This window comes from Marmota monax, unplaced genomic scaffold (genome assembly GCF_021218885.2).
Source record: "Marmota monax isolate L192 unplaced genomic scaffold, Marmota_monax_Labrador192_F-V1.1 WCK01_AAM20220418_F8-fsc00089, whole genome shotgun sequence".
NCBI classification, from domain to species: domain Eukaryota; kingdom Metazoa; phylum Chordata; class Mammalia; order Rodentia; family Sciuridae; genus Marmota; species Marmota monax.
The window spans coordinates 2421912-2436624 of record NW_026694744.1 but is presented as its reverse complement, the minus strand read 5'-3'; the positions used below and the strand labels follow the sequence as shown (position 1 = coordinate 2436624).

Here is a 14713-nt window from a genome sequence, read left to right as displayed (position 1 = left end):
GAAGATAGCTATTTTGGCCTGACTTAAACATTATGCAATATATACATATATTGAAACATTACATGGTACCACATAAATATGTACAATTTTATGTCTTTATGTATCAATTAAAAGGTAAATTTAAATCAAAATAAAGTTTTAAAGCTAAAGGTGTCCTCAAACAAGGACACAGAGAACAAAAATAAATCATTTCTAAGGTTGAAGATCACATTAAACAGAACTCATAAAAATTAAGACTGTAATCCACAGGGTGAAAATAAATCACAGACCACAGTCACACAATCATAAAGAGGTGATTAGTGCTTTATTAAATTAGCATAGACTGAATTTTTACATATTGTAGAAATAGTCAACAAATAAAACTCTTCTATTAGAGACTGATACTCAGAAACTAGATAAGCAATATATCCTGTTGGTATAACAGGAAAATTTCTATCCTGTGAATCAATATTCCCATTTTTATCCATTCTGTTTATAATAATTGCTTTTTACTTTTGCTTAGTCATATACAGAGTGTTATAAACAATATTAAAAAAGGATCCGTTTTCAGTGATTGATATACCATGTTACAGGTATTATCCACTGTAAAATTAATTTTCCTCAGGTTTTTGAAGTGTGAAATATATATATATATATATATATATATATATATATACACACACACATACATATATATATATATATATATACACATATACATATATGTATTTCTGACTTTACTTCTAGAAATTCTTAAATCAATAACTACAATACCAAATGACTACACCTACACACTGTATTGTCAGAAAAATATTTTGAGTAGTTGCCACCTATGATTTCAGTAGTCTTCATGGGTAAAATTGATTACCTTTCACTTTCAAATACATTCAAAATTTCTTACAAAAGAAGAATGGCAAAATAAAAATATATAATCTGCCCTTGATATTTTAAGATGCTTAGCAGTCACAAAGAAACAAGTGTTAAGTTTCTTGAGGAAGCAAAACAGCAACCCTTCAGAGAGGGGTGAGCCGTTCATCCTCTGTCACAAAAACATCATTAATGTGCCCTCCCTTCAAGTCCAGGGGATTGCAGGGGATGCCATTTTCAATTGTGATGGTGTTTTCACATTTCTCTTCTGCATCATCCACTTCAGATGGTCCTTTGTTCTTCCTAAAAGCATATAAAAAGAATCAGTGGAATCTAGAAGGAGAAAATATGGCTGAGTATGGTCTTTGGTACAAATATGGAGGAGAGAATGGGGCACAGGAGCCTTTAAAATATGAAATGATCAATATTATATATTTTCAAATAATTTTGAAGACCATAAAGAGCTGGTGAGGTGAAAAGACACTATGTAGATAAGACTTTGTATGGATAATATATACATATTTATAGGAAGAAGTAGTCTTATTTAGAAAACTAAAATAAATGTATACAAATACCTATATAAATGAATATATATATATATGAATAAATATAGTGCATGCATATACATATATACATGTATATTCACAAAAACTGCATGAAGAAATGTGAGGAAAATGTATGGTACATTGGCAAGTCGAAAAATTGACCTCTATGAGAACTTCGTAAAAAATGAATTTAAAAAATCAATAAATTGTTCTTATAGGATTTGACAAATTAATGGTTTGCAAATGTTGACGGAAAATCAAATTGAAATACCATATTGGAAATAAGGTTCACATTATTTTGTAGAAAGTAATTGTTGTAAATTGCAGATATCATTGGTTGTCTCTACTAATCACAAAGTAGCTGTCTTAATTTGTAAGTCAGGATTTTTGGACCCAGAACATTCTCCTAATTACATTATAACTCACAGCTGAAAGTCCAAATCATTCCAAAAACTTCTACATGACAGGATAAACTTTTTAGTTTCTCATACTCTGAGTCTTTGTAGACCCTGCTACCCCAACCTAAGTGGTAACCAGATCCTTCATGTTTCCTTGGAGTATGGAAAGCTATGGCCTCAAATTCAAAAGTTTTTCCTGTCTCTTATGAAAGACTAACAAACTGAGCCAATTATGTTTGATATTATGGGGCAAGGGAAAGATGAGAGGTTGGTGCCTATAGGCAACCAGAGGGAGAGGGGTTTCCCTGAGGGCTCATCACAGGTTGGATTTTGGGACACTACTCTGTGGTGGAATCCTGGAGGCATGATGTTAGGCATGAGATTCTCAGACTTGCCAAAGGTTCTCTTGTACCAAGAATCTATGGACCTCCAAAGAGGCAGATCTGAAATGATCCTTCATCTAGAATGTTGTACATTCCTGTGGTGATCAGAGTGGACTCCCACTACTGTGGGACCTTGATGAGTCTCTGACAGGTGAAGAGGTAGTGAAGATGAACTGATGATGACTCAGATGGAAGTTCCTGTTAGTCATACTTGAGAAAGCATTTTAATTTGCTTTTTTTTTTTTTTTTTTGTACTAGGAATTGAACCCAGGGGCACTTAGCCACTGAGCCACATTCCCAGCCCCATTTTTTGTATTTTATTAGAGACAAGATCTCACTGAGTTGCTCAGGGCCTCGCTAAGTTGCTGAGGCTGCCTTTGAACTTGTGATTCTCCTGCCTCACCCTCCCGAGTCGCTGGGATTAAAGGCATGCACCACTGCACCTGGCTCTTATTTGCTTTAAAGAATACAGTGGAGGAGTTTAAGCCTGTAATCCCAGCAACTCAGGAGGCTGAAGCAGGAGGATCCCAAGTGCAATGCCAACTTGGGCAATTTAGTGAGACCCTGTCTCGAAATAAAATTTAAAAGCAGGGCTGCGAGTATAGCTCAGTGGTAGAGTACTTGCCTAGCATGTGCTAGGCCCTGGTTTAATTACCACCAAAAAGAAAATAGTAGAGAAAAGAGAAAGTTTCTCTCTCTCTCTCTCTCTCTCTTTGGTGGGAGCTGGTTGAATTTGTCTTTATTAACAAACGGGATATCTAAGGCCACTACATTGAGGAAGGGCAAGGGAAGGAGAAGGGCTACTTGCGGCTCACACTATATACAGATGCAAGCAAGGGGGCACGAAGGGTGAGAGCTTCATGCTCCCTCCCTCCACCAGGGAAGGGGAGAGGCTAGAAGAGATGGGGGCTAGGAAGGGGGGAATGTTTTGGCTGGCAGGGTCCCCACTCCATTCCCTGGGGCTTGGGGGAATCATTAAAGTGCTGAGAAAGCTCTTCTTTACAGAAGAATGCCAAATAATATAGAAAGGGTAATAGGAATAGAAAACCACAACTGCAGTAATAATTGATTCCAATGGAGCTCATCAATAGATACTAGTAAGAGATTATTGGGGAACAGGATATTCACATGGTCTCAAAATATCAGCTCCACAAATAATGTATTAATTACAAAAAAGACACTTCTATTTTTCCAAAGAGGAAATCTGATGAACTCCACCAACAATTAGACAAACTGACAAGTGCCTTCAGATATGATAAAGATGATTCCAGATACATGTTGTTTTTTTTTTTTTTTTTTTTTTGTATTCATGCACCACCCATTCTCGATTTTTTCTTTTTTTGGTCCTGGGACTTGAAACCAGGGGCACTTTACCACTGAGCTACATCCTCAGTCCTTTTTGTTTTCAAATTTTTGTTTATTTTATTTTTGTTGTTGTTTTGAGACATGGTCTCACTATATTGCTTAGTGCCTCACTAAATTGGTGAATATGATCTCAAACTTGTGATCCACCTGCCTGAGTCTCCCAAGTCACTAGTATCATTAGAAGCATGCACCACCATACCCAACTCCGTTCTCAATTTTTGACCTGAATTTCATAATAAGGAACTCAAAAAAATCCAAATTTAAAACAATTGACCTGGACTCAACCCAGCATAGGAACTCAACTCAGTGAATAATGGATCAATGGATGTAGATCAATAGCTGGTTGGCTATAACAAATTAGTGGATGGATGGATAGATGATAGATGGGTGGTCAGACAAATGAATGGATGGATTTTGCATGGACTAACGCTTCAGGCAAAGTTACTCAAACATTAGTCCAACGTAGATTTTGAATGGGATCCACCACACACACATACACACATAGACAAATAAGTAAAAAGGGGAGGAAGGGAGAGAGGAAGGGAAGGGAAAAAAAACAGAGGAAGGAAGAGCATATGAAATTTTTTGTCTCATATTTTTAATGGGTGGCAGAAAATATGCATTTTCCTACATTAGATTAGGAATTAGAGTGGGTTTTACCAGAATTCACTGATGATTTGCTAAATTATTTCAAATAGTTGAAGTTCATAAAGGAAAGTAGCATTCCAATGTCATCATTTGAAAGTATTTAGCCATTATGTATTCCACCATCAAATGCTACAAGTGACACTATAGACAATCACTAAATTGGAATCATTGGATATTAAACATTAATTTGTAAAACCTTTGGGTCAATGCTGGTTAGAAGAAGAGGTTGATAGGAAAGGTAGCAGAATACAACAGTTACCAATAGGGCATTATGTAAAAATGTGGATGTGTAACCGATGTGATTCTGCAATCTGTATTTGGGGTAAAATTGGGAGTTCATAACCAACTTGAATATAATGTATGAAATATGATATGTCAAGAGCTTTGTAATGTTTTGAACAACCAATAAAAAAAAGAAATAATAAAAAAAAGAAAATAGACAAATAAAAAAAAAAGGAGATGAAGTTGCAGTCCCAGAAACCTAGGAATAAATAGGCTGCTGTGTTTTCCCATATTCCAGATGAAGATACTTCACTAGCCATTCTAAACACTAGCAATCGATGATCACCACAGGTTAGGGTACACTAGATTTCAGTATGATGAGAGGGTCCTGCAGCCAAGTTAAATCACTCACTGAAAAACTAGAACATTTAGCCCCTCTTCCTGTGGACAGGAGTATTAGCCCTTTCCAGATCCCCCAGAAAGTGAAAGCAATTGACATTCTATAGTCATCAGTCACATCACTTCCATTTATAGTATCCAACATTGCTTAACTATGTTTTGAACGCCTACCTGTGGATGAGACACAAGTCTCCTAAAGGAAAGAACCTGATGAAAGAAAAAAGACTTCAAATTCACTCATCCTCCTTCTCCTCATTTTTAATGCTTTATAAAAGAGGAGAGTGATTTTAGAGAAATTAAATACTAGTAAGAAATGTACATTCATAAATTGTAATGAAAAATGCCTAGTTCACAGAAAGTGTCTCCAAATCTCTCCTCATTGCGGTTGGAGTGAATGATAATTTTCTATAACAATGGATTTTAAATCGTCAAATTTTATCCTGAATTTTCTGTTCTGAAATCTGTATTACAAAAATCTTAGTGGATGTAGCATTCTGAAGTAAGTGGCAATGCAATGGTAGTCTTAGAAATAATGAACGGCCAGTGTCTATTTGCCAATTTTAAAAATAAAAGATGTTTTTATAGAATTATAAGACAAATGGCAGAGAGCTGAACATGTGCAGGTCAAAGTAAGGAATATTGCCTCCTCCTCCTCAGCCAGGAAGGAAAAATAATCCATCAGGCATCACAGTGAATAGGAAAGAAAGAAAAGGAAGAAGCAAAGAGATGAAGAGACATTTCTTTTTTCTTAGAAAAAGGATAATTTCCCAACAAAAAGCTTCTGAGAGAAATTGCTGAGGAAATTTGTCCAATTGAGCTGTGCCAGTGGCAAATTAGGTACTTATTGGTTTTTGCGACCTTAGATCCAGTTGTTCAGAGTCTTGGCATTGCAGGGCTTCACAAACTGCAATGTCAGTAACTTGCTAGCTGGTAGACATGATAAGCAGCTCAAAGGTTATCTAACAGTAATATAGCACTTTGTCACATTTCATAGTGCGCACTGTAATAAACTGATTCACTGCCTGTGCAGTGATACTGAGAATAATAAAACTTAACTGTCTTTCTGGATCATTCTGATTTGATATTCTGCTAAAAAAATGTGAGTTCTTTTTCCTGCAAAATAAAATTGAGTGTTAATGACTTTCACTGTTCCTGCAATGTCAGGTGGTTCAAGAAGAGAATGAAAAAAAAAAAAATTACTAAACTACCTCTTAGCAGCCTTGAGAGTGGATGTCTCTGATAAATCCAGAAAGAAAAGAATCGAAGGAGGAGACAAAAGAAGTCTCAGGTAGCCCTTAGGGCTCCGGTGGGGGTGGGGGGGTTGAAGAACAGGGTTTGCTCTGTTCTGAAATAAAGTAGTGATGACTAAAAGCAGAAAAAGTATTTTTGTATCACTTTAAATAAAACACAGCTGAAGAGCTGAGGTTCAAGAATAACCAGAAAAGCAATACAGGACAGACAAATATGTCTGAAAATTTTCATACAGGACAGAATTATTGGGGAATTGGGATTGTCCTCATAATCAGGCTTGGAGGAAATATCAATATTACTAGAATGATTTGAGTGGGTATTGCAGCCCAATAAGATTGACAGGCTTTGGGAATCAAGCCTACGTGGTTTTAAATCCTGGTACCACAATATTCTAACTATGTGACTGTAGGCAAGTTCTTTTACATTTGCCATGCAATAGCAATAATAATGATAATAATAAGTATCTATTATGTGGCAGAAATCAGACTACGTAGCTGCTTTGCATGTATCCGTTCATTTAAATCTCACAGCAACATTATGAAGATTTTTTTATTATCCCTGTTTTCCTGATGGAGAAACTGAATTTCAAATATGTACAGCAACTTGTCTTTCAATATGGAACAAGAATACTGAAAAGAGCTGATATAGAATTCTATTTTAGTCTTCCCAAGTTCCCCTAAAAACACACTTACATTGGTTTCCTATTAGTTGTGTATATTTAAACACAGCAAAGGAAAACAATTAGCTCTGACATTTCTCATTTTATTTATACTTCTTTTAAAATATGATTTATTCATTTAATTATAACTTCATAAGAATGTGAAGTTCCCCTATATGAAAGTGTTGACTGAGCCCCATCTCCCTGAGTGAAAAGTAAGATTTGTGGAAATCCACATGCACGTCTATTTACTGCTGATTTTACAGGAAAGAAGTAAAACTAGAAATAAACCAAACAAATTTACTAATGACTTTGTTCAGCTGTGAGCATTAGCTAGGGTTCTGTGTCCTAAGTCCTTGACCTGGCTTTGATACCAACTGCAAGATTATAATCTCTCTGTAGGCAAGAACCATCCATGTTATCAATGTTTGTTTCTTTCATGATATAAACTATAGCTCACATCACAGAATAGATGGTCAATAAAAAAATATTTTTTTTTGGTGGTGCTGGGGTTTGAACCCAGGGCCTTGTGCATGTGAGGCAAGCACTCTACCAAAAAAATTAAAAAAAAAAAATATATATATATATATATATTTACCTCTCTGGGCTTGGGTTTCTGGAGGGCTGAATTTAGGTAATTGGCAAGGTCTCTTTCTAAGACCCAGTTGTAACATTAAATCCAGCTAAGGTGTAACATTATTAACATTATAATAGTCTATTTATATACTGGATTTGTAAATCAACTCCCCTATGTACATGTAAGTCTAAAAGTGTGCTGTGTTTATGATTCTGTGACATTCCATAAAGTGGCAAGTTAAATTATTACTTCATATAACTGTTTTTTATGGTAACTTACATTGATATAGCACTTTCCAGTATATAAAGAATTTATGGGTCTTCTCTGATTTTGTCCTCTCATCATTACTTAACAATCTGAGAAAATATTATTAACATTTTCAATTCGTGATCTGCTCAATGTCACTCAGCTAATAAATGCCAGTGCCTGAGACTGAAACCCAAAACCAAGAGTCTTGGTCAAATGCTCTTCTTATTAAAACATACATCACACCATCAACTCTGTCACCATCATCATCATCACCACCATCACCATCACTGTCATTATAAAGCTGACCAGACAACTAAGATGTCTACTTCTGGGCTAAAGCGAGACACAGACCTAGCATTGACACCATTGCAAAGTATATACCGTTGATACTTGCTGCCTTCCCACCTATATAGCTTCTTAATTGTTGTCCAAGAGTAAAAAGAAAAAAATCTTTTCTCACAAACTTCTATTTTCAATTAGATGTTACTAGAGAAGCAACCTCCTCAAGTTGTTTCAAAAGAGGTGACAATTGTAATGGTGTGCTGGAGCTGGCAAGTATAGGACAGCAAGGGCTGCCTGCTAAATATTCAGAATGTTTTGGCCTTGATAGGAAATTGGAAAATACTACAAATAAACATAGATTCCTGAGAGAGCTTGTTAACCAGTTCATCACTACTGTAATGACCAGTATACCTCATGGATCATTTGCATTTTTAGACATGTATTTATTTTTTATGGTATTTGCATCAAAACAGACACATAGACCGATGGAACAGACTAGCAAGCACAAAAATAAAACCACACATTTATGGTCAACTGATGTTCAACAAAGGTGCTAAGGACACACAATGGGGAAAGAACAGGGTCTTGAATAAACAGTGTTGGGAAAATTGGCTATCCAAATGCAAAATAATTAAATTGGGCTATAATTGCACACCAAATACAAAAACCATCTTAAAATGGGTTAAAGTCTTAAACGTAAAAGTATTAGAAACTATTAGAAAGAAAACTATTGTAAAACTATTAGAAGAAAACTTAAGGAGAAATCTCTATGACAATTGTCTGGGCAATGAATTTTTTAATATGACCCCAAAAGTACAGGTAATAAAAGCAAAAATAGACAAATGAGATTATGTCAAACTACAAACCTTCTGCACAGCAAAGGAAGCAATCAACAGAGTGAAGAAACAACCTGTGGACTTGAAGAAAAGATTTGTAAACAATATATCTCTTAGAGGGCTAATATCCAAAATATATAAGGAACTCAACAGCAAGAAAACAAATAACTTAATTTAAAATGGATAAAGAAACTGAATAGATAATTTCCAAAAGAAGACATACAAAGGCCAACAGTTATATGAAAAAAGTGCTCAGCCAGGTGTGGTGGCACACACTTGCAATCCCAGTGACTACAGAGGCTGAGGCAGGAGGATTACAAGTTCAAGGCCAGCCTCAGCAATTTAGTGAGCTCCTAAGCAACTTAGTGAGACCCTGTCTCAAAATAAAAAAATTAAAAGGTCTGGGGAAGTATTTAGTGGTAAAGTGCCTCTGGGTTCAATCCTAGTACCCCCCCCCCCAAATGTTTGACATCACTAATCATCAGAGTAATGCAAATATAAAATGACAATGAGATATCACCTCACATATTATGGTGGCTATTTACCAAAAAGAGGAAAGATAGCAAGTGTTGGCCAAGATATGGAAAAAAGGGATCACTGTACATTGTTGGTAGGAATGTAAATTAGTACAGTCATTATGGAAAAAAGTATGGGTCTTCCTGAAAAAATTAAAAACAGAACTACCATATGATCCAGCAATTCCACTTCTGGTATATATTCTGAGGAAATGAAATCAGTATGCTGAAGGAATGTCAACACTCCCATGTTCATTGCAGCATTATTCACAATAGCCAAAATATGCAATCAGTGGGTGAATGGATGAAGACAATGTGATACACACACACACACACACAATGGAATACTATTCAGCCTGTATAAAAGAAAGCCATGTCCTTTGCAATGTGTATGAACTTAGAGGAAGTTATACTAAATGAAATAAGCCAGGCACAGAAAGATAAATGCCACATAATCTCACATACATGAGAATCTAAAGAAAGTCCAACTTATAGATGCAGAGAGTAGAATGATAGTTGCCAGGGGCTGGAGGGTTAGGGATGGGGGGATGGGGCGATGTTGGTCAAAGGGTATAAAGTTTCAGATAGATAAAATGAATAAGTCTGGGAGATCTATTGTATAGCATGGTGACTATAGTTAACAATAATCTATTGTATACTTAACAAAATTGCCAAGACAGTAGATATTAAAAGTTCTCATCACAAAACATGATAAGTATGTGAGGTAATGGATACATTAATTAGCTTGATTTAACCATTTCATAATACATCAAAACATTATCCTGTATACCATAAATATATACAATTTTATTTCTCAACTATACTTTAGTAAAATGCTTGTTTGCTAACTAATAAAATTCTAGGCACTGTTTCAGTGAACTGGAAAATTTTCTATAGTATGATGGCAATATCTATGTGGGAAAAGAATCCTTTCCTAGAGCCCCTTAATCACAGCACTGGGTTAAGCTGATCCTGAATAATAATAATAATTGCTACTTATTTAACTATTTAATTATTTAATACTTGATACTATATCCTGGGTACTTTATACACATTTATATAGTTCAATCCTCATGAAAGCCCTGTGAGATATTATATCCATATTACAGATGGAAAAACTGAGACTTACAAAAATTAGGCAACTTGATCAAGATCATACATGTAAACAACACAGATGGTATTTGAGTTTACCTGGTTTGGACTGCAGTCCAAACTTTCTATCCAGTTGTTCTGAATAATCAATATAATACTGTTACCGATGAAACCAACAGAATTGTTATAGCTTTGCTTGAGACATTTCCTCAATGATAAGTTTAAATATGCATACATCTTAGATGACTCTGGTACACTTCTCCATAGAAGAAGAACAGTGACTTAGATAACCCTGTGGTCCCTCCAGGTCTTCTAAGTTTAAGATTTGGACCATACAAACTATGTTCATTATTTTCTAACGTATAGATTGGATTGTTAAACATTTCTTTAGATGTCTTCCTCAAAGACTAAGGGCTTGGGGTTGGGGATGTGGCTCAAGCGGTAGCGCGCTTGCCTGGCATGCATGGGGCACTGGGTTCCATGATTAAAGAAAAAAAAAATTTTTTTTGGTACCAAGGATTGATCCCAGGGTGACTTAACCACTAAGTCACATCCCCAGCCCTACAATGGGTTTTTAATCACAACTATCAGGGCTATCTCCACTTCAAATTGTACCCTCTCCTCATCTCTTAAGCAATATTTTACCCAGGGAAACCTACCACAGATTGTGTCAAACCTAAAACACAACAAACAATTTATCTCCAGGAGGTTGTCATAATTGCCCTGACTATAGTTGCTAATTATTGATGCTCTCCAGGTTTACACAAGAGATTGTCCATCTGTTTTCCTAGTTTGAACATGAAATGAATTTATGAAGGCAAGATTGTAACAACAGCCTCACTTCTCCCAGGCAACAAATTATGATGCTACATACCCAATTATCATATTACTGTAGAATCTGCTCAGAAGAAGATAACTGATCCCATCACAAACTAGCTGAAAGACTAGAAAATGACAAGATGATAAAATAATAGTGATAGCTAACATTTATTGAGTACCCACTGTGTGCCAGATACCACTCTAAGCACTCTGCTGTATTAATTCTTTTATCCTATCAAGTTAATTATTTCCAGTACACTTTGCTGTTGCTCTACAAAAGTTATCTATGGACAGAGAGTAAAGATAAATTTAACAGATTGGCTCTAGCAACACAAACCACATTCTCCCAAATTCAGTTTCCCTGACTCATTGTTTGTGTTTCCTGGTATTGTACAGTTAATGGGTTATATACAAGGGCAGAATCTGAGAGATAAATACTTTAAATCTAAGCAGTCTAACTCCAGAATCCATTCTTCTAACTCTTACCTTATAGGAGGTGCTAGTGAGAAAATTGGGAACCAAGGAGATGAAGCAAATTCACTTAGGTTTCCAACCATAGCATTTCATAATTAATGCAAAATTTAAAAATGTTAAACATAGTTTTCAAACATTATTTGAAACATTATTTGAAATGTTACTAAGTAACATTTCAAAAAAATGTTACTTAGTATTCTAAAAACAAAAACCAAATAAATACCTTGTAACAAGCCTTTTTGCATTACATATCATGTCAAAATCATTAAGAAAAGCAAGCAAGTGCAACTTGATTCTAATATTTGCATTTAATTTGAGGTATAGACATATGCCACATTTATTCCATAACATTTCACTTATTGTTTGTGGAAAATTATAATATGTAAGATTGAAAATGCCTACTCTCTGTTAGTAGCCAGGATAAAACATATGGAAAGTAGTAAACGTTTGGAGAAGCATCTAGACGAAACATTTGTCCAAACACATCCCTCATGTCCCCTTTTGAAAGTCATGTTCCTGTGATCCCCACTTACTAGAATTCCTCTTCCTTAGTATCAGAAAGGAAGGTTTAGAAGTATTAAAGTTTCAGTGAAGAATCGAGGAATCTCCCATCTTTCCCCCTGGATTAGAGGTACTTACAAAATCATTTTCTCCTTTCATCATGCTGGGAAATCCTGCCTACTTTCCTTCCTACTGCCTCAGTACCTCTCCTGCTGGAATGAAATTCCCTCTTGAAGCAATATCAGTAATTTAGACATCAAGGTTTCTGAGTGCCCCAGAATCCAGAATGAACTCAAGAAATAGGACCCTGTATATAGGTTGTTAAATTGAAAGCTCTAAACTAATTAGAAAAACTTATATATATTCATTGAAAAGAATCCCTTTCAGAAATTCTAATTTAGTGAGTCTGAGATAGGGCCAAGGAATCTACATTTCAAACAAGTGTTCTGGGTGATTCTGACATAGGGAGTTGATTCAAAGACCATGAGAAACATAGTTCTATATATCATAGAGGGTGGCCTGTAGGCCCTGGGCCCAGAAGAGGCAAGCCATGGTAGGGAGACATTCAAAGAATTGTGGAACTATTGGTATCTGGATGTGGATGACTACCAAAGATTAACTCCATTTACTTGAACTCTGCTTCATTCCATGTATCCAGCTTAGAAAATCACAACACAGATAAGAAATACTCATATGGTATAGAATAGAAAGAAAGTAAGTAATGGAAGGAGCTTCATTAAGCAAAGGACACTGAACTCTTAACCAAAAAAGCAGAAAGAATAAGTGATATTTTAAAAATCACCATTTTTTTCAACTTTAAGGTATTACCTTCAGCCAGAGGAAAATCTAATTTTTCTAAGTCATGAGAAAATAAGCAAATACTTCTTAACTCATTCCCATTAAATAGCTTACCTTCTTCGTTGCCGGATCCCTGATAAGACCAGTAGCGTAATTGCAACTATGACGATACAAAATATCACACCAAAAATAATAATCCAGATGGGAACAGGTGGGTCCATGGGTGGTGCAATAGTAGAAGGAATTTTTAAAAATTCCAGAGTCTGGTCATTCAAAAAGAAGACATTGTTGATCCGGTTCCTATTCATTCTAAAATTCAATCATAATCAAAAACAAGCAAAAAATAAGACAATAAAAAGCACTAGAAACAAAGTATAAATATCTCTATAAACAAAGCATTCTCCTAGCAGGAGACTTCAGGTTGACTAGAAATTTTGCTAAGGACAATCGTGTTGAGGTTTCATTTAGTAATTTGTAGTGCTGGTTGCCAGAGATGCCCATCTATTACACTGCTGACCTGCATTATTGTGAATGTCCTAGAAGTAACTAAAAGTCCTGAGCTTTAAATCAATCTGCCCACCATGTTTTATTTCCTGAGAAATAGCTTCTAGATTACAATAACAGAACTCTACTTAAGGTGCTTACATAAATACCAACAATCCCATGAGGTAAAACTGTATGTAAAAGGTGAGTGAGAAGAATGGGAAGAAAACCAGGAACAGAAAAAACACGAACTAAGAGTGTCTTCAGATTCATCAACTTGATTTCTTTCCATTAACTCAACAAACATTTGCCAAAAACTTACTAAGTATTAGATAACTGTGTTAGGTGCTGGAGATACAATATGAAATAAAAATGCTCAGGAGCTTACACTCTTGAAGGGTAGCAAATTAGTATATCCACACCAGTAGTGCAGTGCTAAATGTTCTGTGAAAGAGGCAAATATGGGCACAGTGGGAGCACAGGAGAGGACCAAGTATGTTATAGTGAATGAGCTGTGCTTTGAGGGACAAGCAGGAATTCTTTAGACCAAAGTATGCAGTAAGCACAGTAATAGAATCATGGTAAAGTACTTCAGTAAACTGCAAGTGGTTCCATATGACTAAAGGCAATGGTGGTTCAGGAAACCAAAAACCTAGAAAAATCTAAAGGTAAATGTGTTACTTTTCCCTTTATTTCCTTGTATTTTTGGTGGTAACAATAGTTAGAAAGGCATTGGTAGCAAAGACTTATTTAAATGAAAACAAATAAGTGAATTTCTAATTGGAATTACAAACTAGGTGAAACAATTCCTTGGAGATATGTTATGGTCTTTACTGAATTCACACTATACAAATAGACTTCATCTACCTTTACAGCAGCCTGGAAAATAGAAAAATAATATGAACCTTATGTGACTTAAAGTTTCCTAGTAGCTTCACCAAAAAAGTAAAAAGAAACAGGTAAATTTAATTTTAATAATGTATTTTTGTCTAATATTTCCAAGAAAATATAATTTCAAAAATACAATTCAATATAATCAATATTGAATTGTATTATATTTTGTTCTATACTGCCTTAGAAATTTGGTATTTTACACTTAGCAAGCATCTCATTTTGGACTAGCTACAGTTCAAGTGTTTGATAGGTATACCTGGCTGGCAGTTCCAATACTGGATAGCCTAGGTCTAGAGCCTGATAATAAGTAATGACTTGAGAAATGCCACAGACCAGCACTAGCCCATCAGAGAAAGCCTTCTTTAGCAAATTAAGAAGAAAAAAATCTATAATGAGATCTGGGGTGTTGATCAGTGGTTGAATACCACTTAGTATGTGTGAAGCCCTAGGTTCAATCCCCAGCAACACACACACACAC

At 35.4% G+C, this 14713-nt stretch overlaps 1 protein-coding gene across 4 annotated transcripts in view; it reads right to left on the bottom strand.

Annotated features, from left to right (window-relative positions):
* Window positions 1–285: 285 nt before the first annotated feature.
* Cltrn (collectrin, amino acid transport regulator) overlaps window positions 286–14713 on the bottom strand; it is a 47393-nt gene continuing 32965 nt past the window's right edge. For 3 of the 4 annotated variants that reach the window (XM_046424313.2, XM_046424312.2, XM_046424314.2), the window contains 2 exons: window positions 12973–13167; window positions 286–1149 (listed from right to left, as the gene is read on the bottom strand). In XM_046424313.2, coding sequence (XP_046280269.1) covers window positions 993–1149; window positions 12973–13167 — 352 coding nt within the window. In that variant the 3' untranslated portion in view covers window positions 286–992. Of the gene's footprint in view, window positions 1150–8689; window positions 8741–12972; window positions 13168–14713 lie in introns of all 4 variants that reach the window. The other variant, XM_058572568.1, reaches the window with a different exon arrangement.